Here is a 26,648-nt window from a genome sequence, read left to right on the forward strand (position 1 = left end):
AAAAGTAAACTAAAACAGTTTCTCTTTATGTCAGTTTCTCTATATGTCTCTTTAGCTATAAATGACAATATTATTATTAAGACTTAGCCAAAAGGAAAGATTTATAAACGATAAAGAGTTTTACCTCATGCAAAATTGTCATTTCTGTAATAAGACATTAACTGTTTTTTTCTGAGGCCCTCCAAGTACCTACAAATCCAAAATGTGGCCCTGAGTTTGAGAGTGAGACCACTGTTTTAGTTAAACTGTAAAATCCAACAGTTGAAATCTGACAGTAACAGCTAATGTTTAAATATGTTATCGCACTTGGTTTCATTTTTATTACGTTTTCTGACTTAAAGGAATAAATCTTCCACATTCAGCAGCAAACTCCCACCTTTTGGCAGAATATCTCCAGAGCTCCTGCTAGGAAGTCGAGGATCCTGCCAAGGACAGATTTCTGCGCATGCCTTAGCTTGCAGGCAGCAGTAGTGTGATTAGAGGCGAGTCCTACATAGACCACATCCGATTAGTCACGAGTCAGTGGAGGATCAGGAGGAAGAAAGAAGACATTAGCAATGAGGTAGGAAAACTGGGATTACTGGTGCCCCTAAGATTAGAAAACTCAGCAAAGGGAAATCTGCCCCTGCCCCCAGCCACAAAACCTAAATTGCTCTTTGCTGTTTTCTGCCTGCAGCAAGGCCAGAGTTCAATGAGGCTCCAATATATAATTGTCTTCAGTAGAAACAAAAGTAAAATAAGATAATACCTTTCTCTTTAGACTAACTTCTTTTCTTTTTTTTTTTTTTTACTAACCTCTTTTTTTTTTTTAGTTCAAAAAAGTTTTATTTATTTTCAAGCATAGAATAAACAACGAGTAATGGTCATGTCACAACAGAGCAGTAAAATAACAATAGTAGGGATTGTATACAGAGCAGCTTAAAGGATTATGCATCAATATGTCATAAACAAGCTGTAAGCTATCAGCGAGAAATAATGATACTGTCAGTATGGGAACATATACATACATTATGAGAATGAGAATACCAAGCAGGCCAAGTTTATGCATTAAGGTCCATATTACAGTAAGATACTATAGGTGACCAAATATTACAATAGGATTTGTAAGCATTGCGTCGTTCAGCATTGATTTTTTCATATTTAACTATTAAACATACAGAGTTCCACCACACGTTATATTCAACATTAGCCAAATTTTTCCAGTTATATAGGATGTTCTGGAGAGCCAGCACCGTTAAAATGCGGAAGAGCTGGGCTTCAGAATAGTCATGCATATGAATGCCTTCAAAATTACCAAACAATATAAGAGAATAGTCAAGATAGTACGCCAAACACTAGCCCAGCAACTTTGGAGTAAGGGGCAATAAAAAAGCAAATGAACTAAAGTACCAGTAGAAGTACCACAGGACCAGCACGTAGAAGGTAGATTAGCATTAATCTTGTTGGAGAGAACAGGCGTCCATGTGGCCCTATGTACTAACCTCTGATGGCTGGAAGCTTCTTTTCATGTCAGAACTGGCAGTAAAAGTTGCTGTGCTTCTGAGTGGATGGTAGTCAAGTGAGGATCGCTGGCCTGCCTGTACCTTTTTTATTGTTGTTTACCCATGCTACAATGAGTTGGTTCAGTTATAGGGGATTCATTACTGGAAGAAGTGGTTTGCTCTGGGGTGGGTGCAGGGATAAACTGCTCTGGTGAGACTGGGAGAGAAGAGGTGAAAGTGTCTGAGGGATGACATGCTCTGATGGTAAGTTAGTAAGTTTAGAACATAGGGGCATGAGTCTAGTTAGGCTAGAGCCTACCTGGAGGGGTGAGGAAGGAGTGATTGGTATCAGGGAAATGTTGGTAGCTCACCACCAGTGCTTCACCTAGTCCAAAGCTTTCACCCCCTTTTCTCTCGTTCCAATATTTCCTATTAACTTCAAGAAGCCTTCTATTGCACTTCAGTGGTCATTTACAGAGGCATTAAGCTTTAGAAAGGATATGGTTCATTGTTATTTTGTGTGTTATATTATGTTGAATATTTTCCTTATTAGATCATTTTATTTCTTTTCAAGTGATGTATTTTTGACTTATAAAAATAATATAAATTTAAAAAAGAAAGGGATATATATGGTGCCTTGATAAAACCCCTTTGGGTGAAACATGTTGGTGGTATAAATCCCTGAAAGCATGACCACAAGTTTTAAGCTAAGTATTTAAACTATTTATACACTAAGGTGGAAAAAAGTATTTATAAATGTATTAGCAAAGTATGGAAGATCCGGTGAGGAAGTAATACATAAAGCCTGACACAATGAATTTGTATGAGTGCTAGGTGGTACTTCTGAGGATCTATAAACCTTGTATTATTCACTGTGAAGAGAGTTGGGAGTAAGAGAATATATACCCTTCCAATCTGAAATTTTGTTATACTCTCACAAAAAATTTAACTTGAATTATTGTGCTGTTTGGTCAATTGTTTTTTATTACCACATAATAAAACTTTATTATATACTAGTCTTTTAGCCCGTTACATTAACGGGTGCTAGAATATGTCTGTCTGTCTTTCTTTCTGTCTCTCTCTCTGTCTTTCTCTCTCCCTGGCCCCCTTTCTTTGTCTGTCTTTCTGTGTCTTTCCCTGCCCCCTGTGCAGCAGCATTTCCTCCCCCCCTTCTCTTCCCGTGGTCTGGCCTTCGCCCCCCCCTTCCCTTCCCGCGGTCTGGCCTGCTCGGTTATTGCTTTATTCCTCCCCTTCCTCCTGCCTCCTCCTGACCCCCCACCCATCTTTTGTAGTCTACACATCTATCTCTCCTCCCCTCCACTGGATCAGCATTTCTCCCTTCTGCAACTCCACTCCCCCCCCCCTCAATCTAGCATCTGCTCCCTCTCTTCACTCTCCCCTTATGCTCCAGGTTTCTCTCTCTTTCCCTTCCCTCAGCTCCCCCAACCCTAGGCCTAACATTTCTCCCCCACTCCTGGGTCCAGTGTGTCTCTCCATCCTCCCCCTCCCTGTGCCTGGGTCCAGTATTTGTTGTGCCCCCTTCCCCAGGTCTCCAAACGCTGTGGTGAATCTCAGTAGAGACAGAGCTGAAAGCTGCTCTGTCCATCAGAGTCTTTCCTCTGCTGTGACCCACTGCATCATTTTTAGAAATATTGGGGAAGCAGATAAACAGATGGTCACTATGGGTCTACCATCCACCTACCGGCCTCCCGCGCTCGGCCCTGCCCAAACCAAGAAAACCCCCAAACTGCGCCGCAGTCGCAGTCTCTATGCTCCCATTGGCAGGTCCGCGAACGGCCCTTGACCTCCGTCTTTATTTTTGATTGGCTCTCTCAGCATTTCATGGCTCTTCTATTGGCCGGTCGGTCCGCGGGACTCAAAACTGGTGCCAGCGCCGCAGGCAAACGAATTCTGGGCAGAGGCAGGAGGGCTGAAAATATGACCTGGCTAGCGGCGAACTTCTGCCGTGGCTGGGAAAAAGGGACCGGGGAGACCGGAGGAGCGGAGCGGGCTTGTGGAGGCGATTGGTGCCGCAGCTCTGTCCCGGCAGCCTCAGAGCGGCGGCGCTGGGCGCGTGAGAGGAGCCTGCTGCCTGAAGAAGAGGAGGAGCAGCGGTTTCTGAAGAGGCTGAGTTGCGGCTCCCCGAGCTTAGATTTCTGCCATTGGCTCCTTCGGTCCTGGCTCTCTCTTTCGCCATGTCCCCCGCCTGTTGTGTGGTGACGTATTAAGCGCGCATGCGCACTCTCGCCAGCACAGCGCGACAGATCAGATCTCAGGGAACACGTGGCGAGAGTGCGCATGCGCGGCTAGCATTTTATTATTATAGATTATTAACTATTTATTGTTGAGATAGCTGGAGCCATTTTAAGTGATTTAAAATCCTGTTTGTTTTCATTAGTTCCAATATTTCCAAGGGATGGAAAAAAGCCCAACAGGACACAATGTAATTTTTTGTTTGTTCCTTCCTGGAGGAAGATCAGACAGGGTACAGCCTCCAGTGGAGCTGCCAGATGACATGGGTTGGAGAAGTAATGCACAAATGCGAACTGCTGTAAATAGTCAAACTATTTCAAGTAAATCAAACCATATACATACACAATCTCCAACAGTACAGACTCTGTTTTATACATTTTTGGGACAAATGTTTTTACCATTTGGGTTTTGCTGCAACTTGACAGTAAAGAGTTTCAGTTTAAAGCATTCTTGGAGTCAGAGCGCTTATTTTTGTATAGGGACGGATAAAGGGTGGGTGCATCTTAAATCCTATTGTCTACCAGGATTAACTTGGCCATGGCCTGCACCCAACTCAAAAGTTTTGTTTTGTAAATGCTGATCCAGGGGGCCCATCCCAAGGAGTTTAGCTGGTGACCAGGACCATTTTGAGTGAGACCAGGGTTACACACTAAAATACCAATCCCTACCCCCACTTCACTCCTACCCCTGAAGAAGGGCTCGCACATACCCTGCAGGAGCAATTGACACCCACCATATGAAAGATACAGTACACACACATTCCCTCTTCTCTTGCCCCCAGAACAACGCATTTGTCAACTCTCCCACAGAAACTGACTTGCACCCCACTTCTCAAATTTGAGAGTTTCCAAGGCCAGAGGCAGAGTTCCCGACCTCCAAAAACTCCATCTCTGAATTTTTTGAATTTCAGGGTAGCTGCCCCCAGGCTATTTTTGGCGCGAAATCGCAGCTGCTGCGGCCATCTTGGATTTTCCCAATTTTCTTTAAAAGCCTCTGTCTCAAAAACCCTTGATTTTGGTTAAAATTGATAGCTGTTCTACCCTATATTATGCCAGGTTTGCACAAGATGGACAGCAGAAGATTGATCATGTACTGCAAGTTGCGGGGCATGTAAAGGAGGGGTGGGAGCCATGTGCTTAGCCTCTTCTGAAACCTATAGGGCTGGGGAACTGCAGGGGACCTGGGGTTTAGTTTAAAAAATCACTTTTGGAGTCTCCAAACAGTAAAGCTGCCAAATGCATGTGTGTGGAAGCTGCAGAGCACAAGAGGAGCCAATCTAAGTCCCTAAAGGGATCCTCGAGCCCTCCAGTACAGGGTTTTACCCAGACTTTGATCATTTATTATGGAAAGCTGTTTTAACTTGTCGGGGCCTCCCTTTACTGCCTGTGGACTTGCCAGTGCTGGAATAAGAGGAGATTCACTTCAGAATGCTCCAACGCCATAGAGGAGCCTGTCTGGGGGCCATCAGGATCAGATAGAGAATGACTGGGAAGAATTGAGGTCCTACTCCATGCCTTTATTATCCCAGGGCAAGTGTTCGCTACTGGAGGTTTCAGGTTCCCATTCAGGAACCAGAAATCAAGAAGTAGTAGTAACCCTTGACCAGGGGAATGATCCATCAATACATCATCTTTTTAAGTAGACAACATTATTACAGATTGTAGGGTTGAAACTAGAAAAGCAGCCATGGACGGCAGTAGTATAATGGGTACACCTCATGTCAAAATGATTGACAGCTGTCAGAGATAAGGATCGACCAATCAGCGTTCACTTCTGGGTTAAGCCCCGCTCATGCATGACCATTGCCTCGCCCATGCCCCGCCCCTCCCATAGGAATGAATGGTGTGTAGCAGAAACTCAAAAAAACTTGTGACATGCTATGCCTAGGATGTGTGGTAAATGTAGTCACTTTTGTAGGTTATAAAATGAAAATATTGATGCTTTGTAATGAAAGCATTAATATAATCATTGATTTAATCAGAGATATTAAGACCTCTATAAACGGGCCACGACTACTCAATAGATTGGTCAATTTCATGAGAGATGGTGCATATGTAGAGATTGTAAATGATTTAATCCGTGACACCGATTATAAATCATTCTTCAAAAGAAATGCTTTTTAAAACATGTTGTTTTTTTTATTCTCGGGATTGTGGGAAATACAGTGTGTAATGGTATGTTTGTTTGTATAAAAGTTTAAACATTTAATAAAGATTTTTTTTTTAAATTATAAAATGTGTGATGTGTTTTAGAAATGGCTAGCCACATGTATTATCAGCCCAAACTAAAACAATAGAAGGTGTGACAGGTTATAAGGAACTAGGCTTTAGACACGTAGGGGTCATTTTGGTATCTAAAATGACTAACCAAGACAAACAAGCTCTAGCAGAGGCCATAGCTTCCTACCGCATATGGATCATAAATTTGCTTTAATAAAGATTCTTTCATAGCTCTGCCTTTTTAACAGAGCCCTGTTAGGTGACAGCTGCTTTTGGGTTTTTTTTCAGATTGTTAAGACAACAGTAGGGGGCCGGGACAAGTTCAGACATGTTTAAACACACCTCCACCTCTCTCCCCCCTTGGCTTTATCAGGGGAGGGGGGCTGCAAGGGGCTTATCAGCTGTGACAATAGGGGAGCTGGCCCATTAACCATTAACTCAGAATTCCTACTGAAAGTGTGTTAAAAGCAAATGCAACCTTTTCTCAATTGTTTCTGCCCCTGCTCTGTTTTAAAAACAGGAAAGATTTTGTGAATGTCTTTTGTTTTGTGATCTGCTCTATCCATGAACTCTTAAACCCTGTCTTTTAACTAAAAACTGTTAAAATAAAGACACTTCTTTTTCTGGCCACATCATTTCCGGGAGGGGTTTTGACTAAGTCTGTTTCCCCTATTTCCGCCTATGTGGTCAGAAAAGCGCATTTCTATCGCTTTATTTACCCTATTTCTGCCTACGTGGTCAGAAAAGCGCATTTCCGTCGCTTCATTTACCCTATTTACGCCTACGTCATCAGAAAAGCGCATTTCCGGTAGGGGCAGGCACTCCCATTTCCGGTGATGTCATCAGAAAGCGTATTTCCGGGGTCAAACACGCCCCCATATCCGGTGATGTCATCAAAGTGCATTTCCGGGGTGGTACATGAGGAGGTGGGGCAATGGGAGGGGTGGGGCATGAGGGGTGGGGCCATGGGCAGGTTGGGGCATGGGCGGGGCCACCACCATTCATTCCTATGGGAGGGGTGGGGCATAGGTGAAGAGTGGGGCTACCACCATTCATTCCTATAGGAGGAGCGGGGCATGGGCGGGGCAATGGTCGTGCAGGGCGGGGCTTAACCCAGAAGTGAACGCTGATTGGTAGATCCTTATCTCTGACAGCTGTCAATCATTTTGACATGAGGTGTACCCATTATACTACTAGTGATGAAATTGATGTCTTTAAGAGCTCCAGAGCTGTTACTGCTGGTTCCCACAAAGAGGTGGATTGTTAGTTCTACCTAGAGTTATGCTGTTTGAGTTAACATTGTTCACTTTATTTGTTACAGAGCAGAACAAATGTATTGTCATGGAGGTTTCTCTGATCTCCTCCTTATGATTTATCTTATTATAGTGGTGATTGACTACTTTGGTACAAACTGAAGGTGGCAGAACAACCCACTGGGGAAGGAGGCAGAGTTGAATGATGTAGATGACATCCTTCTGCAATCAATTCGTGACCAGGGGTAAATCACCTATTGTCCAGAATCCTTTGCCCTTCTACTACAAAGAAAATTATTGAGGTAAAAATCTAATTTTCCCATGTACTTTCTTTGTCCTTAGCAGGCTCACAATCTTAAGTTTTGTATCTGGTGCAATGGAAGATTATGGGCTCCTTTTACAAAGGTGTGCTAGCTTTTTTAGCGCACGCACTGGATTAGCATATGCTATAGCAAGCACTAGCTGATAAACTGCTGCCTGCTCAAGAGGAGGCTGTAGCAGCTGGCGCACGCTAAAACCGCTAGCGCGCCTTTGTAAAAGGAGCCCTAAGTGACTTACCAGGGTGACAAGGAGACACTCTTTTAATATCAAACTCAGTTTCAGACCTTTTGTTTACAAAGCACTGGATATCTTTTTGTATTTTAAACGGGATTTTGTTCTGCTCTCTGTTTGAAATGCACATTTTCTCTGTTAGCAATGTGCATTACTTTGCAGTGAAACATGATCATTTTGAAGTTCCCATATGTTAACTTTGACTTTCAGATTTAGTAACACTGGCATAGTGCAGTTGGTACAGGTAGGTGTTCTGTACCAGTGAAGAATGGAAAGCCCCTCATCGTTGCCTGCAACTGTCCTACTTTTGCTGGGCCTGTGGACAGCCTGGGCCCGAGCTCTGGACAACGGACTGGCTCTCACCCCAACCATGGGCTGGCTGCACTGGGAGCGCTTCCTTTGCAACACGGACTGTGATAGTGACCCACACAATTGCATCAGGTACTTGGGCAAGATGAGATGTGGGGTGAATGATGGAGACTATGTGGAAGAGAATTACTGAAATTGTACAGAGCTTGCTATGTAGACCTGTAGGGAAATAAGGAATGGATAGGGAGTCTTGTATTTATTTATTTAGGGCTAGATTCACTTAGGCCACTGATCCGATCCGTAGCCAGGGGGCTGATTCACGAAGCACCCTCATACAAATGAGGGTAATTGGACTCAAGCCCCCAACAGACCGCATGGATCGCTCTCCAGCGATCTCAATGCATGTGCAGACTATCTTCTTTGCCTGTAGATGGTCTGCGCATGCGCTGGCCCTCTGTGCCCGGCAGAGCTGGAAACTTTTTTTTTAACTTTTTAATACTTCACAAGACTGTGGTTTTAACCTGCTTTAAACCCGCAGGTTAAAACCACAGGCTCATACTGTGGGGAAGGGCAGGAGAGTCGGGGCGGCGAGAGGAGAGTTGAGGCAAGAGCAGGGCAGCAAGAGAAGGAGATTCGAGGTGAGAGCAAAGCGGCAAGTTGGGATGAGTCAGGATGGCAAGAGAGATTTGGGGCAGAGAGCAGAGTGGCGAGAGGAGAGTCGGGGCAGGAGAACAGGAGAATCCAGGCAGAGAGTAGAAGATGCTCGTGAGTGACTGGTCCACAGCAGTCGCTTCTTTTGTTGATCGGCCAGCCCAGTCGGTGTTCCAGATTTGTTTAGTGAATCGCTGCCTGCCTACATTTGCATGCAGTTCCCCCTCATTTGCATGCACGGATCGGATTGGAGGTTGCTCGGCACCAAGGTTAGTGAATCTGGTCAGGGAACAATTGGGTCGCAAAGTGATCAGGACATGATCGGTGTCCTTAGTGAATCTAGCCCTAAGTCGGTCATCTTGTATACTGTTAACTCATAAAATCTCAAAATGATTTTAGATTCTGAGAAAGAGCCAAGTCTTTAATTTAGATGTAAGCAGACATGGTACTGCTCTAAAACTCTGGAATGATTGGATCACTCATACAGTATGGCTGTTACTACTGTATTTCAGGGTGTGATAAGTTGGTTGGTTGGATGGAAGAGTTCTGATCAGTTTGTTACCCCATAAGATTCTCAGAAAATGAAGTTCATTTGGGGGTTATGGTATGATTGATTTGATTAACTTATAGGTCCTTTAACTAAGGTGCACAAACTGATTTAGCGCGTGCTAATCGAATTTAGCGCGTGTTAAATGCTAACTCGTGCATGTTAGTCTATGGAAGCGTTAGTGTTTAGTGCGCGCTAATTCGATTAGCACACGCTAAATCGGTTAGCATACCTTAGTAAAAGAGGGGGGTTAGTGATTTGAAGCTCTAGTTCACAATTTATATATGATTTTTTTGAATTAAATGTATTTTTTATTGTTCATTTTGCATGTTTTCAATAATTATTATGGTACTGTTATATTTTTGTGACTGTATTTTTAATTGTTCACCACTATGGGCTCCTTTTATCAAGGTGCGCTACTTGTTCCCGCTAAGCTGCGCTGGGGTGCGCAGGCGCACAAAATATTACCTCGCAGCGCACATGTTTCTCGTCACAGCGCACACAGTGTAGAGCACAGTTCTTCAACCGCCGGTCCGCAAACAAAATCTTGCCAGTCCGCGAAGGATTCGGTCCCCGCCGCAACGAAAGGCCGGCGTCAGCTGACTTGCAACTTCCTGTTGCAGTCGCTGTGCCGGGACTCCTGCCTTCGCCGGGACTCCTGCCTTCCACCGCGTTTGCCTCCTGCCTTGTCTCCGCACCTCCAGACCAGCAGCGGCAGCTGTGTATGCTTTTAACTTCGGCACAGAGCTGCCCCTAATCAATAGTTTAGCGCGGTTTCATAAGGCAGCCTCGGGGCCTTTGCTAGGCCGGCCCACATCGCATCATCGAAGCGGGCCGGCTATCAAAGGCCCCGAGGCTGCCTCATGAAACCGCGCTAAACTATTGATTAGGGGCAGCTCTGTGCCGAAGTTAAAAGCATACAGAGCTGCCGCTGCTGGTCTGAACTCTTGGGCCGCTGAAGGAGGGCAAAAAGCAGCTGTCCTGGAGGTTTCCCTTCCTCTCGCCTTTACAGGTTCCTTTTTTCCACCTTTTTTTTTTCCCTTCAAACGGCAACGGGCCCCAGCATCGACATCAATCAAGTAAGTTCCACTGTCAATCAAGCGGTTCTGCTCGGCCAAAGCTTCCCCTGTGACATGAGCCACCCTCAGGGGAAAGAAAGTGACCCACAAAGGTGAGGGGAAGGGGGGCAGATGATGGAAGTTGGGGGGGGAGAGAGAGAGAGAGAAGGGGCAGATGATGGAATGGAGGAGATGAGAGAGAGAGAGAAGGGGACAGATGATGGAAGTGAGAAGAAGGGAGAGAGAGCAGAAGGCAGATGGATGTCAGTTGAGAAGGGAGAGCAGATGCTGAATGGAAGTGGGGAAAGAACACATACTGGATGGAAGGAGGAGATAAATAAAGGGGGAAGAAAATAGTAAGATAATGGAGGGGTGAGGGAAAGGGGTGACAAGCTGTGTGTAGACACAGTGAAAAGAGGGAAACGGGACTAAATAGTAAGAAAGAATTTAATTTAGATGGAGGCAGAAAATAGAGAAGGAAGACCAGAGAAGAAAAGGGAAGAGAGAGCAGAGAATGATCAGATCTGAGTGGAGGAAATGAGAAGAGAGATATGCTAAAAACCACAGGGGGGAGGGAAGGATAGAGATGCCAGACCATGAGGGGAACAGAAGGAAGATGATGGATGCTAGACCAAATTGGGGGGTGGGGGGGGGCAGGAGGAGAGATGGCAGGGAAAGACAGACAGTGAATGGAAGGGGCAGATGCTGGACTGAAGAGACAGAGAAGGTTATCATGCTGCTGTACCGGGCCATGGTACGCCCTCACCTGGAGTACTGCGTCCAGCACTGGTACTTTAAGAAGGACACGGTACTACTCGAAAGGATCCAGAGAAGAGCAACTAAAATGGTTAAGGGGCTGGAGGAGTTGCCGTACAGCGAAAGATTAGAGAAACTGGGCCTCTTCTCCCTTGAGCAGAGGAGATTGAGAGGGGACATGATAGAAACATTCAAGGTACTGAAGGGAATAGACTTAGTAGCTAAGGCAGGGAGAACGAGAGGGCACTCTCTAAAGTTGAAAGGGGATAGATTCCATACAAACGTAAGGAAGTTCTGTGGTAGAAAGCAACATATTTATTTGGCTCATAACTTGCTGGCGCCCGATATTTTTAGCTCACAGTGAAAAAAGTTTGCTCACAACACCCGCCCGCTTAGAGGGAACACTGGCTACGGGGGTTAGCACGTTGGACATTTCATCACACGCTAACCCCGGCAGCAAGCCATAAACCTAACGCCTCATCAATGGAGGTGTTAGCGACTAGCGCGGCAGGCAGTTGAACGCACGGTATTCCACGCGTTAACCGCCTACCGCACCTTGAAAAAAGGAGCCCTATGGCAATTTCATTAGGATTAGAAAAGTATCTAGAAAAATGATTAATAGACACAGAAAAATGAAGACAGAAATATATGGCTTATCCAGTCTGCCTATCTATGCCATCTACTATCACTCCTTAAAGATTCTATGCACTTGTCCCAAGCTTTTATTTTATTTATTTGTCAAACTTATAGTCCACATTATCCACAGAAATTTAAGTGGGTTACAGTAGAGATTAATCTTTACGACTGGGTTATATGACCAGCAGGTGGAGACTGAAACAAAACTGTGGATTAGTACATAAAGGATGCCTTCCCCTATTCCTATCAGTCTGCCGAATAGCCAAGCAGAACAAAGAACTGGTAACAGAAATAAACAATACTCCGAACAGGAGTAATAACTACCATACCCAAATGCTGTTGGAAAATGCAGTGGAGAGACACCAGTAAGAAAATGTCCCCACAGCTCGCCAGCTAAGCCAGCCGAGCCACAGCCGCTGTTCTTCAATTCTCCCCAGCCCTAGAAAAATACTAGAATCCGCAGCAAAAAAAACAAAACTGCCCGTGCAACATCCACAACAACACAACAACAGACAGGGTGGGGACTTCTACTGGTCTGGAGAAGCTAAAGAAAGTAAATTAGAAGGTAAGAACCTAATTTCACCTTCTTTAGCACTCTCCAGACCAGTAGAGGTTAATCTTTACGAGTGGGACGTACCATCACGGGTGGGACCGCCGAAGGGCCGACATCAGAACACGCTCACTGAACACCGCGTCCCGACGCGCCTGAATGTCTACCCGGTAGTGTCTGACAAAAGAATGCAAGGAAGACCAAACCGCAGCCATACAAATGTCCACTGGAGGCACGAGCGAAGACTCAGCCCAAGAAGCTGCCTGACACCTAGTGGAATTAGCCTTGAGAAATTCTGGACAAGGCTCTTTTCTGAAGTAGATACGCGGAAGCAATAGTGTCCTTGATCCAGCAATAGAAGCCTTAGAAGCGCCATCCCCCTGACGAGGATCCACTAGAAGGACAATGATATGATCTGATTTCCGGATCTCCTGGGTCTTCTGCACATAAGAGCGAAGAACCTGACCGACATCTAACTTGCTCAACTGTTTCTGCTCAGAAGAGCCCTCCCGACTACCCAACACCGGGAGGACCACTGCCTGATTGACATGAAAAGGAGAAAACTACCTGTGGCATAAAGGAAGTAACAGGCCTCAAGACAACCCGCTCCTTAGAAAACTCCAAGAAGGGAGCCGTACAAGAGAAAGCCTGCAGCTCAGTAACATGGCTAGCATAAGTAATGGCCACCAAGAAAACTGCTTTAAGAGTTAGGTCCCTCAAAGAGCAGGCGCCCAACAGTTCAAAGTGAGAGCGCACTAGCACTGAAAGAACCAGATTCAGATCCCAAGATGGAACAGAGGGTCGTATGGGAGGCTTGAGCAATTTGGCCGCCCGCAAGAAGCAAAGCACATCAGGAATGGCAGTCAAACGCTGACCTGTCAACAGCCCACGAAAGGCTAACTAGGCTGCAAGCTGAACCCGGAGAGAAAACCAAGCCAGTCCCCTATCCAGGCCATCCTGCAAGAACTCTGACTGACTTGCCCAACAGAACTCTGACTTGCCTGGCAAGAAGGAGCGGAAGGCTAACAGCACCAGATGGATGGCTCTGGTCTCTAATACATTGATTGACCAGGACATCTCCTCTGTGGACCAGGTGCCCTGAGCTGAGTGACCAAGACACTGAGCCCCCCAACCAAGGAGACTGGCATCTGTGAGAAGCATCGTCCACTGTGGCTGATCCAGATTCGTCCCCTGAACAAGAGGAGAGGTCTGGAGCCACCAACAAAGACAATAGTGCGCCAAGCCTTGCAGAGGAACAGGGAGATCCAACTGTGCCTCTGGGGCGACCACCTCCGGAACAGAGTAAACTGAAAAGGACGCATGTTAGCCCGCGCCCACCTCACTACATCTAGGGAAGCCGCCATCGACCCCAAGACTTGGAGGAAATCCTGCGCCCAAGGACACCGAGACGCCATAAGGAGGCTAATCTGAGATAGCAAATTGCTTACCTGGGCCTCTGGAAGGAAGACCTTCCCCAAGGAGGCGTCAAACAGAAACCCAAGGTACTCCAAACGCTGAGATGGGACCAACCGACTCTTCAAAAGGTTGACCACCCAGCCCAGTGACTGGAGAAACTCCACCACCTGAGCCGTAACCCGGGTGCTCTCCTGCAATGACTACGCTCAAATCAACCAGTCGTCCAGGTAGGGATGCACTAGAATGACCTCTGACTGCAAGGCTGCCGCGATGACCACCATAACCTTGGTGAATGTCCAGGGAGCCATGGCCAGACCAAAGGGAAGCGCATAGAACAGATAGTGCTGACCCAAGAACGCAAAGCGAAGGAAGCAATGATGGGAGGCCCGAAATGGAAACATGCAAGTAGGCCTCCGTCAGATCGAATGCCCTATTGACCACCTTCGAATATAGGATGGGCCGAAAAGTCCCTTCCTTCTTTGGTACCACAAAGTAAATAGAGTACCTGCCTGTGCCGCCCTCTAGAGGGGGCACCAGAACAACTGCTTTAATATCTAGCAAGCGTTGAAGGGTCTGGCGAAAAACCTGCATCTTCCATGCCATCTGACAAGGAGAGGCTAGAAAAGATCTGGCAGAGAGCGGGCAAAGTCCAGAGCGTAACAGTCCCACCCCCCACCCCCCCCCCCACCTCCAGGACCCACTGATCGAACATGATCTCGGCCCACTTGGGAAACAAGTCGCGCAGCCGGGCACCTACCGGAACAAAGGAGACATTGGCAAAGAGCTATTGTGCAGGATGGGCAGCAGGGGAATCGGTGGGGGGATTCCCAGCCCCCGACGGGCCCCCTCACCTCCCGAAAGGACTGCATGCGCTGAACCAACTGACCCCGTGGAAAACCGGAAGCCTGGAAAGAAGTAGCCCCCACACCCAGGGCAATACTTGCAAAATTCCTGCAGACGCCCTCGGTCGGTGCCACTCCGAGACGCTGGGCGGGCACGGTACTCAGGCAGACGGGGCACCTTAGAGTCCGTCAGAGTCTGAACCAACTTATCTAAGTCCTCTCCAAACAAAAACGACTCCCGAAAGGGAAATTTTGTAAGATTTTTAGTTTTGGACGCGGCATTCGGCGGACTAAGCGTGAAGCCACAAAGTAAGGTGCGCGGCCACACCAAAAACCATAGACTTAGCCGAAGTCCGCAACAAGTCATAGAGAGCATCCGAGAGGAACGATGCAGCTATCTCAATCTTCGCCACCTCCTGATCCACTAAGGACCAGTTATCAGACTCATGATCCAGGACACGCTCAGCCCACCGAAACATGGTGTGAGCCAACAGCCCCCCATAAATAGCCGCCTGGACCCCCAAGGCAGCCATATCAAAATTCTGCTTAAGAAGTGTCTCTAACTTACGTTGCTCAGAGTCCCTAAGGGCAGAACTGCCCTCAACATGGACGGTATACTACTTAGCAATCGTGGAGACCACCGCGTCCACCACTGGCAAAATTAAGGTAACCCTATCCCCTTCCGGGATGGGATACCCATGAGCCATGGTGCCTGCCAACTGAAATGGCACCCCTAGCGTATTCCACTGCGCCAGTACAATATCCCGAAAATCCAGACGCATAGGAAAAGAGCGGGAAACAGGGTGGACCCCCTGAAGCAGAGGGTCCCCCATACATGGGGTCTCTGGTGGTGCATCTTCAAAAACGCAGCACCAAGGAGACCTGCTAAATCAGGTCTAAAAGCTCATCCCTCCGAATAAAAGGCACACCATGGATGCCTCAGCACCAGAAGGTGGGAAACACGACGCCCCACTGCCAGCGGCCGTCCTCCCTAGAGGATCCTGGAAGTCCTCCAAAGCATCTAGGTCCTCATCCATGCCAACATGCTCCTCCAACCACCAATTCGCAATCCAAGCCCCCATGGGAGCTTGGATGAGGGAGGAGGAAGAGGGGATGCCAAATGAAAAGAGGGAGGCAAAGCCACAGGGGGTGCGGAGGGAATCATCCCCCCGACCCTCCCCCACCCCTCCCCGGGCGCACGTGGGACCCCCAACTGCCTGAAAATAGGCTCTGCACAAAGAAAAAAAATCAGGGGAAAAAAGCACCGGGGGTCCCCAGGGACTCCCTGCTCCAGCAGGGGTCCCTGCTGAAACCTGCCCCTGTGTTTGCAATACAGGGGGAAGATCACCTGAGGTTGCAGACAAAATGGAGGGGACTGTCTATCAAAATGGCGAAGATCCCGCCAAAAATAACCCCTCCAGGGCCTGTAGCAGCTAGGAAGCCTGAACTATCCCAGCCGCTAAAGCAAGCAAGCCGGCAACAGCTGATAGAAAAATCAGCTGAGAGGGAATCCTTTTACCCCTCCCGTCAGTGGTTCGGGGAATCCCTCTGGAGGCAGTGAGAGAAGACCGGGCTGTCTCAGTGCCTCCAGCCGACTCATATGGCACTAAGGCCAGGGAGCTCTGGACGCCTGCAGACACTGCCGACGGAGCTCCACGACTGCACTGGCCCAAACCACCAAGTTCAGGCTGGCCGTAAGTGCCTCACGTCTGGACCAAAATGTGTCCCACTCCCCCGGAGAAGGGCTCAATTGCTCCATACGCGACCTAGCTAGAAGAAAAGTGCCGGTTAGTGCAAAAATACAGTAAAATACAGTAAATTGACAGGGAAGCAACCCTGCAGACCGGCACTACCTCAGGATTTTTTTTTTTTTTACAGAACTGACTCCACAGGCTCTCAAAGCAATATGCCTTGCTTGATTTAGGGGGCAAGTCTTACTGCTGAGGCTCCTCTAAAAAAAGTGGGGAGGTGGAGGAAGTGGGGTGAGGGACCCCCCCCTCGAGACCCGCCAGGTTTGACACCCCCAAGGTCGGACGGACCTCCAAACAGGGCTCACCCAAGCGCTATCCTGCCAAAAACAGGGACTAGAAATCCCTAAACAAATTCCAACAGCCCTACCAAAGGAGATGGGTACAGCTCATTCAACACCTGCTGGAGACTGAAAGAAGACTGATAGGAATAGGGGAAGGTATCCTTTATGTACTCTTCCACAGTTTTGTTTCCGTCTCCACCTGCTGGTCATGATGAGGTATATAATAGAGAATGACACGGTGGTTGTTACCCGCGGCAAGCTGCGAGTAGCCGCGGGTAACCCGCCGAAATGGGGAAGAATAAATAGTGGTCTCTGCAGGGATGGGGACAAGGCCATTCACCGCCCCGTGGAGCGGTGAATGGTCTTGTCTCCGCAGTGAGGCAATCACAGATCGCGCGGTCCATCAGCCCCACCCGCCCGATCGCAGCGTTCCGCCATTTCCCTCCCTCCACCTCACCTTATATGTAGTTTCCCGGCTTTCGTTTTTGCCCAGCCGCATGCTTTCAAAAAGCCGCGCACGCACAGCTGCTGGAGTTGATCAATCTTCTCCTCTCCTGCAACTTCCTGTTTCCGGTTGCGTCAGAGGAGAAGATTAAATAACAGAGCAGCCGCACGTGCGCGGCTCTTTGAAAGCGTGCGGCTGGGCGAAAAAGAAAGCCAGCAAACTCGGCATCTAATGTGAGGTGGAGGGAGATGACAGAACTCTACATTCGGGCATGAGGGGGCTGCTGGACCGCACAATCGCGCATTTTCCTGGCTCACATTAGGAAGGAGGGAGTGAAAGGGAAAGAGATTCTGGGCCAAGGGGATGAAGAGGGAGAGAAAGAAATCAACATCAGGAAAGAAAGGGGAAGACAGGCAGGTGAACCAGATGCTGGAAGCGGGGGGGGGAGGGGGGAGGGAAGAAAGAGGGAAAGAAGCTAGATGGGGTTGAAGAGAAGAGACACATTGGTGTGGAAGAGGAAGAGAGGGGAAATCTGGACACAGGAAGGTAACAGAAACAGGGGAAATTATGTGCATGGGGGCATAAGGACAGAGACATAAAGGGGACATACATGCCATGGGGATGGTATATGGACACAGTGGGGGGGCAATGCCAGATACATAGGGGAGATATTAGAAATGGGGAAAATAGGAACACAGAAGCAAGATTATTTGGGGACCGAGCTTGCAGGCTCCAGCGGCTTGCCCAAATTACATTGTAACGTGCCACGAAAGTAAGAGGGAGGGAGGGTGGTAGATAGATAGACCGCGCGAGAGGAGCTGAAGGGTGGTAGAAAGGAACAGATGGTGAAGAAGGGAGGGAAGTATGGTGGTAAAAAGGAATAGAACAGACATTGAAGGAGGGTGGAGAGGAACAGACCCTGAAGGGAACTGTGGAAGACAGAGTGGGGAGAAGATGCTGGAAGGGAAGAAGACAGGTTCCAGACTATGGGGGAGCGGAGGGAAGAAGATGGGTGCCAGACCAATTGGGGGGGGGGGGGTGAAGGGAGAGGCACAGTAACCGTGCAAATGGAAGACGCAGAAAGAAGACACACACTGGATGGAAGGAATTGATTGAGAAGATGAGGAAAGCAGAAACAGACAACAAAGGTAGAAAAAAAATTATATTTATAGTATAAAGTATATATTAGTTATGTTAGTATATATTAGTTATATAAAGTAGTATATTAGTTATGTTGATAAAAATTTATAAACAAAGCCCTGCAAGCTGAACGTCTCTTTCTCTAGTTCAGCAGCCAGAACTTTGATTTATAAGGAAGGCATAAGCTAAATATTGCAGTACTGAGGCTTATATGGAAGCTGCGGGGACGGTGATGGGGCGGTGAATGGGATGGCAGTGATGGTGACGGGGCGGTGAAGGGAATGGCGGTGAAGGGGACGGGGCAGTGACGGGGACAGATTTTTTCCCCGTGTCATTCTCTAGTATATAACCCACTCGCAAAGATTAACCTCTACTAGTCTGGAGAGTGCTAAAGAACCACAGTTAAAATAAAACATACCATAAAACAAACAGATAAACACAATAAAAATAATCACCCAATACAAAACATCAAAATACCCTATCAAATAAAATATCTTCAACCATTTCATAATTTAAAAAAATAACAGATCACTCCCATACCAATACAATATCAACTAAATGCCTTCTCAAATAAAAACACTTTCAATTGTTTCCTAAATTGAAAAAGAGAGGATAAAGTCTTGAATGAAGTGGCAAAGAATTCTACAAACCTGGACCAGTCATAGAAAAAAAAAAAAAAATCCTGGACCACAATATCTCTAGATGAATCTGCCAGAGAGACGGAACATCCAGCAAAAACTGGACATGAGGTCTTAAATGTTTTACTTGATCATGAAGTTTCATTGAATCAGAAATCACAGAAGGGGTAACTTTATTAACCCCCACTTTTTACTAAATAGCAATAGCAGTTATTAGCGCAGGGAGCCACGCTGAATGCTCCGTACTGCTCCCGACGGTCATAGAAACTCTGAGCGTCGGAAGCAGTGCGGAACATTTAGTGCAGCTCCCTGTGCTAATAACCACTATTGCAATATAATAAAAGTAGGGATAAATGCCTTAAAAACCAATAAAAGTATCTTAAACTAAATCCCCCAATGAATTGGAAGCCAATGTAAAATGACAAGCTGTGCTGAAATATGTTCTCATTGTGATAACATAACATAAAATCCATTTCTAGACTGCATCACTTTTAAGTTCTATGCGGTTTACAAAAGATTAACTAGGAATACATAATTAGTAATAAGAGTCTAGAAGCCCGAAAACTGAAAATAAATAAATCTTCAACTGTCTCCTAAAATGCAAATCTGAGACAGACGTCAATAGTAAAGGTTTAAACTCCTTATCCCAGATTGCAGCCTGGTATGAAAGTATCCGTTTGTGATATCTTTTTAATTTACAACCTTTCGCCAATGGATACATCAGAAGAGCTTTAGAGCTTTGTGAGGATTTTTGAGTGGAAAAGCAAAATAATTAATTCAAATAGGAAGGAGAATCATCAGCTAAAACTTTGTAACACATACAGCCCAGCTTAAAGATAACCCACGCCTCCACCTATCACTCACATTGCTGAATTTTGGACTATTTGCAGTGCTCTCAATGAACTTAGGGAAAGACCACAGAGCAATGCATTGCAATAGTCCAGATGCATGAAACACTACATAACTGCACAAAAATTATGAGGAGATAACATATCCTTAAGCCTCTACACCAGTGGTCTCAAACTCGTGGCCTGGGGGCCAAATGGAGCCCCCCAGTTACTATTTTGAGGCCCTTGGTATGTTTATTACATTACATTAGTGATTTTTATTCCGCCATTACTTGCAGTTCAGGGTGGATTACAGAAGAGGATTTTTGGACATGTTCAGAGGTGTTACAGAGTAGAGCAGGTTGCTTTAGAGCAGTGGTCTCAAACACGCGGCCCGTGGGCCGCATGCGGCCCCCCAGGGACTATTTTGTGGCCCACGATCTGTCCTCGCCTAAAGCAGGGGTCCCCAATCTGCTTCCCTTCCCATTGCCCTCCCCCAAACCAATGCAATCGGGGAACAGGCCGCCACTGCCGCAATCGGGGAATAGGCTGCCGTCGCAACAATCGGGGAACATGCCAGTGCTGAGGTCTTAACTCTTCCTGCTTATCTTCCCCAGCTCGGAGCCAACCAATTCTCGCCACCCGACGTAAATTCTAATGTCAGGGAGGAAGTTCCGGGCCAGCCAATCGCTGCCTGGCCTGGAAGTTCCTCCCCGATGTTAAAATTGACGTCGGGTGGTGTGAATTGGTCGACCCCGTGCTGGGGAAGATAAGTAGGGAGAGTTAAGACCTCGGCGCTGGCCTGTTCCCCGATTGTGGTGGCGGCAGCCTGTTCCCCGATTGCGGCGGTGGTGGCCTGTTCCCTGATTGTGGCAGTGGCGGCCTGTTCCCCAATGGTGGCGGCTTGGGGGAGGGCAGGGAGAAGTAAAGAAAGAAAGGGGGGCAGGGAGACAGAAAGAAAGAAGTGAAATGGGACACAGACAGAAAGGGGCATGGAGAGAGAAAGACAGAAAGAAAGAAAGGGCATGGAGAAAGAAAAAAAGAAAGAAAGGGGGCACGGAGAGAGAGAGAGAGAGAAAGACAGACATATAGAAAGAATGGGGGCATGGATACAGAGATAAAGAAAGAAGGGGCAGGGTGAAAGAAATAAAAAGTTGGGGGGGAAGGAAGGAAGGAAGGAAGGAGGGAGGGAGAGAAAGGAAAGAAAGATGTCAGACCATAGAAATAGAAGAAGAGAGAGATAGAAGGGAAGGTAAGACATGGAAACGTAGATTTTGAAAAGAAAGCAGAAAATTGAATATTAAGTTAATGCCAAAGATGGATGCAAATATATTTCCTTCTGAAATCACGGGGATAATACTAGTAAAAACTAGGGGAAGTCAGAAAATGCTTCAATCAAAAATATGAACTGACCTCACTTCACTATAGTAACCTCTCTGTGGAGTGTGATCAAAATTTTTAAAGTCACTCAGAGACATGAAACTCTACAAGGAAGGAATGCACCCTCCTAGGATTGATACAGAGTTTACCTTCCAGTCATTGCAACTGTTTCAATTAGGATCACACTTCAAGTCAGGATACAAAAGAAATGTATCACAGTCTTTCAAATGCTTCAAAACATCATAGTTTTCTTTCTTTCTTCTTAAACTTGTCAAATCAACATCACTTGAACTGGATGAGTTATAAAATAATAACTTAGCTTTATGAAGGGTTTGGGGTCCCAACGTGGCCCCGTTTCATTTTCTTCCTCAGGAGACCCAATCATAAATATAGTAGCCTTTAAAGCTTTAATGTTAGAATTGGTGATGTATAAACGTTCCGCTGCTAGAAGACGCTCTCACTCCACAAACTTGTTTTCAAACTGACTTTAAAAATTTTGATCACACTCCACAGACAGGTTACTATAGTGAAGTGAGGTCAGTTCATATTTCTGATTGAAAGATGGATGCAAGGCAGAAAGTGAAGACGGAGAGAAAACCAGTCAAAGGACAAGAAGACCCTGGAAACACAGTTAAATGCACAGAAAAATAAAGTCACCAGCCAACTAAAGTAGAGAAAATGATTTTATTTTCAATATAGTGATTGAAATTGTCAGTTTTGAGAAAGGAAAGATATTAAACTTTAAATGTGAGGGCTGCAGAAAAAATAGGGTACTTGGAGGGCCGCAGAAAAAATAGTTAATGTCAATTTTGCATAAAGTAAAACTCTTTATAGTTTATAAATCTTTTCTTTAACTGTTAAAGGAAAGATTTATAAACTATAAAGAGTTTTACTTCATGCAAAGTTGTCATTTCTTTAATAAGACATTAACTACTTTTTCTGCGGCCCTCCAAGTACCTACAAATCCAAAATGTGGCCCCACTAAGGGTTTGAGTTTGAGACCACTGATTGAAATGTTTCATACGGTGTTAGTTGAAACATTTCAATCCTTTGAAGCAGGGATCTCAAAGTCCCTCCTTGAGGGCCGCAATCCAGTCTGGTTTTCAGGATTTCCCCAATGAATATGCATTAAAAGCAGTGCATGCACATAGATCTCATGCATATTCATTGGGGAAATCCTGAAAACCTGACTGGATTGAGGCCCTCAAGGAGGGACTTTGAGACCCCCCTGCTCTGAAGCAACCTGCTCTACTCTAACAAAAGTAAAATAAAAGAATTTCTTGATCATATGTCTCTTTAGCTATAAATTACAATATTATTAAGACTTAGCCAAAAGGATAGATTTATAAACTATAAAGAATTTTACCTCATGCAAAATTGTCATTTCTTTAATAAGACATTAACTATTTTTTTCTGAGGCCCTCCAAGTACCTACAAGTCTAAAACGTGGCCCTGCAAAGGGTTTGAGTTTGAGACCACTGCTCTACACCAACCAGATTTTTGAAAATAACAGTCTTCACAGTGGTGGCCATTTGTTTCCTAAAAGACAAAGAGTAAAAGGGGTCCTTTTACTAAGGTGCGCTAACCAAATTAGCGTGCACTAATCGATTTAGAGCATGCTAAATGCTAAGGCGCCCATAGATTATAATGGGCGCCGTGGAGGGGCATAATCGAAAGGGACGTCTATGTCCATTTACGTCCAACTCGCAAGTCGTCCAAAGTAAAAAAAACAGCCTAGGACACATTTTTGAAAAATACGTCCAAAATTTTTTTACTTTCGAAAATCGTCTAATTATTCGTCCTGCAGATCTGATCATCCAAGTCGCTAAATTGTCCATCTTTATACCACATTTTCATCTAACTTTTCATCCAAGTCCATAACGCCTAGAACAAGCCCTATTGGGTGGGGTCTACAAAGTGATGGACTGAACACCCAGACATGCCACCTAAATAGTGGGGTACCTTACAGGGTACTGCTGTGAATTTCACAAAAAAGGTGCCATGTCTTCTCCTCGCTACAGTTCCCTTATATGTCATGGTGAGCCCCCAAAACCACCTCCAGAATCTTCTAGATCCACTTATCTACCACCCCAATAGCCCTTATGGCTGCAGGAGCCACTTATATGCTAGTAAAAAAAAAAAGGGTTTTGGGGTGTATAGGGGAGTGCACAGGTTTAAGTATCAATGCAGTGATTACAGGGGCTTATGGGCATGGGTCCTCCTTTCCATGAGTCCCTAACCCACCCCCAAGACGACTTAAGCTGCCTCTGTGCTGGATGACTAGGCTTCCCTATGCCAGGCTGCCAAGTGATTATGGGCTGGAGGCTGAATTTTAAAGGTGTGATTAATATTTTTATGGAGGTGGGGGGGGGAGTCGTGGATCACTGGGGTAGTGTGTGTGGGTCTGTATTATGTGTTTTCAGTGGTTATCTGGTGAGTTTAGGTGGGTTTTTGTGACTTAGACCATGTTTTAGATGGTCTAAGTCACAACGTCCAAGTTCCGTCGATCATGGGCTGTATAACTTTCGGTTATACATGCTGTACGACTTAAGTCTAAGCCGGCCCACGTCCCGCCCAACTCCCGCCCTCGACACTCCTCCTGAAATGCCCCGTTTAACTTTGGTCGTTCAGCAGCACTATGAAGGACTAGGTCGTTTAGAACTACGTCCAAAACCCGGTTTTAGTATCGGCACTTGGACGTATTTGGGAAATGTTCGTCCAAGTGCCGACTTAGGCCGGTTTTTGGACATTTTTCTCTTTCAATTATGAGCCCCTTAGCGTTTAAGGCACGCTAAATCGGTTAGCGCGCCTTAGTAAAAGGATCCCTAAGCTTTTTACTGCATTCAGAGTGGGAATCTTCAAAGTACCAAGCCAAAAAAATGGAGGAACATCAACAAATCCAGAAAGGAATAACCCAAGAATGTGTGTCTTTTCTAAATTTAAAGACAAACTGTTGGCATTCATTCAGGTAGAAATAAATCCAATGTATGATTCAATATTTAAGCCCTTCAACAGTGTGGTTGACCATGAAAAAAAATTGAAAATCATCAGCATACATCTGATAGCTAACACTCAAACCAGACAACGATGTTTTGTACATACTGGCAAACACATTTAAACAATAATGCAGAAAGGGAGGATCCTTGTGGGATTTCTGAATCCCTTTGCAGCCATTATGATTTAGGGCCCCTTTTACAAAGCCGTGGTAGTGATGCTGCCATGGTAAATGCAATGGTGCATTTACCACACTGGCCAGCGCTATTGGGCTTGATACAAAAGACCCATTGGTATTCCATTAAAACATCTGAAAAGAGTGATCATTCAAAAATGATTGATTGATGTGATTTAATTTAATAGGCTTTTATCCTACCTAAAGTCTAAGTGGGTTACAAATGCATACATAAAATACAAGCAAAATCAACATAAAATAACAAACAATAATAAAATATAAAAATTACTCTATGTGCTAATATGGCTTCCTAACAAACAGTACCGTTCATCTGTTTAAAAAAGCTTTCACAAATAATGATGTTTTTAAAAGCTTTTTAAAGTGCTGTATATTGTCCATCATCCTCAACTATCCAAGCAGGTTTATTTATTTATTTTAAAATTTATATACCGCATATTGACTATGTGGTTTACAGATTACATACAAATCAACTTAGGCTCCATATACAGACAATAGTGAAATAGATAACAACAGGAGTCACAGGGGAAGGTATTAATGGTCAGAAGCATTTTTAACATACTCTTGGAACTCATCCTCCCCACACTGTATCACAAAATTCCAAGAAAACATGAACAAACAATAATAAAGGTAATTCTATAATTTCACCCTAGCTATTGAAATGACCTTTATCAGCATACTTTATCCGCTCTAAACCATCCATTGACAAATGCATCACCCCTTCAGATCTTAATGAGCGATGTGGATGATACCATGTCATAGTTTGTGATAGGTACCAAGGTACTCCATTGTGAGCAGCCTGAAAAATCAACACTAATGCCTTAAATACAATTCTATTCTTAACAAATTAAGATGCACTATTAGAAAAGTTCAGAGCTTCAGTAGTATTGATCACAGCTCCAAATGAAACATGCATAAATTTAGTCTATCCTTCTTCAATCTTACAGACTGCCAAATCATTATAGTGAAACCAAGATAACACTATACCTGTAATCTCAAATGATTTCAGCCAGTGATTAATCATGTCAAAAGCCACAGCCACATCTAGACACACACACAAAAAAAAGTGTTACTAGCATTAAAACCCTAATGAAATGTCATCACAAAGAAACCAATAATGTTTCAGTATTATGTTTATTTTCAAAACCAAACTGAAAATGATCTGATAGACCTTTTGGACCTGAATCTGGACATGGTGCCTGTCCCAGTAGGTGCCTGCAAAGCAGGCGCTTAGCACCTGTCAATCACAGGTAGGCACCATGTCCAGAATCACGTCTATTTTTTGTATAGACACCTTAAATGTAAGCCAGCGGTTTATGGCGTATACAGAGATAGTGTATGAATACAGTGTGTTGAACAAAGGACAGAAGCCTAAAAAGCCACCTGACTAATACACCCATGAGGGGGGAATATGACTATTTAGTTGTGGCAATGTGTAATGTATCACATCAGGTCTGTCTGACTCTTACCATAATCGAACCCAGACTGAGGAGCTTTTTGGGTGGAACCTGAGGTCTCACACCAACTGGATCCTTATAGGAACATAACGGTTTTTACAAAGAATTGATGTATGTGCTATGGCAGTGTCCTACAAACTTTGATGAGCCGTGACACACTAAACGTAAAGGCCACGGCTCGAGGCATCCGGAAGTGCATGCACGTTGCCATAATAACATCACACGTATGTGTGACGACATCATGTTGATGTCCGCGCATGCGTGAAGGCATCACGTTGACGTCCATGCATGCGTGAAGGCCCTCCAGATAGGCCCTGAGCCACCAGTGGAGGGTGCCAGCAGGGAAGAGGACTGGAGAGGAGAGGTGCTGGCACCAACAGATTGCTTACAGGATGTGCCTCTTGCCATGAAAGACATCCTTTAGGCACCTCTTCTCCTCCCCAGTGTGTCACAGCACACCTGAAATCTCAGCAGGCACACAGTTTGCGACACACTGTGCTATGGTTACACTTTCCAACAACATATCAGACTCCTGAAGCAGGTCTTATGGACAAAACACAAATCGTGTTGAGTTACCTTTTATTCAATAAATTCATCCAGTTGAATACCATAAACTACTTTGTTTCTTCGTCTCCTCCATTGTTGCTTTTGAATACATTGCGTATTATAGCCTGAGGCTTTTGTTTTCCTATGAATTTCTGATTGATTGGATTTGAATTATGTATAAAATTTACTGAAGCCCAGCCTTTGCATTTCCCAGTGAGCAGCTGTTTATGCAGATGGCAGACCTGATGATATCAGACGGCTGGAAGGATGCAGGGTATCAATATGTCTGTATTGATGATTGCTGGCCTGCTGCCACCAGAGACGCCCAGAATCGGCTCCAGCCTGATCCAAAGCGTTTCCCCAGCGGCATACATAAACTGGCTGATTATGTAAGTGACTAGGTTTCTCAAAGATGTGCGTATGAGAACAAAACCTGGCTGAATTTTCCATTGAATATTGTATATAAAGGGCAA

The 26,648-nt window shown here is 45.4% G+C and overlaps 1 protein-coding gene across 2 annotated transcripts in view; it reads left to right on the forward strand.

Moving 5' to 3' along the window:
* Nucleotides 1–460: 460 nt before the first annotated feature.
* LOC117360984 (alpha-galactosidase A-like) overlaps nucleotides 461–26,648 on the forward strand; it is a 73,434-nt gene continuing 47,246 nt past the window's right edge. Inside the window, exons 1-4 of one of the 2 annotated variants that reach the window (XM_033945714.1) lie at nucleotides 531–562; nucleotides 7,340–7,508; nucleotides 7,969–8,199; nucleotides 26,390–26,564. In XM_033945714.1, coding sequence (XP_033801605.1) covers nucleotides 8,027–8,199; nucleotides 26,390–26,564 — 348 coding nt within the window. In that variant the 5' untranslated portion in view covers nucleotides 531–562; nucleotides 7,340–7,508; nucleotides 7,969–8,026. Of the gene's footprint in view, nucleotides 563–7,339; nucleotides 7,509–7,968; nucleotides 8,200–26,389; nucleotides 26,565–26,648 lie in introns of both variants that reach the window. The other variant, XM_033945713.1, reaches the window with a different exon arrangement.

This window comes from Geotrypetes seraphini, chromosome 5 (assembly GCF_902459505.1).
Source record: "Geotrypetes seraphini chromosome 5, aGeoSer1.1, whole genome shotgun sequence".
Taxonomy (NCBI): domain Eukaryota; kingdom Metazoa; phylum Chordata; class Amphibia; order Gymnophiona; family Dermophiidae; genus Geotrypetes; species Geotrypetes seraphini.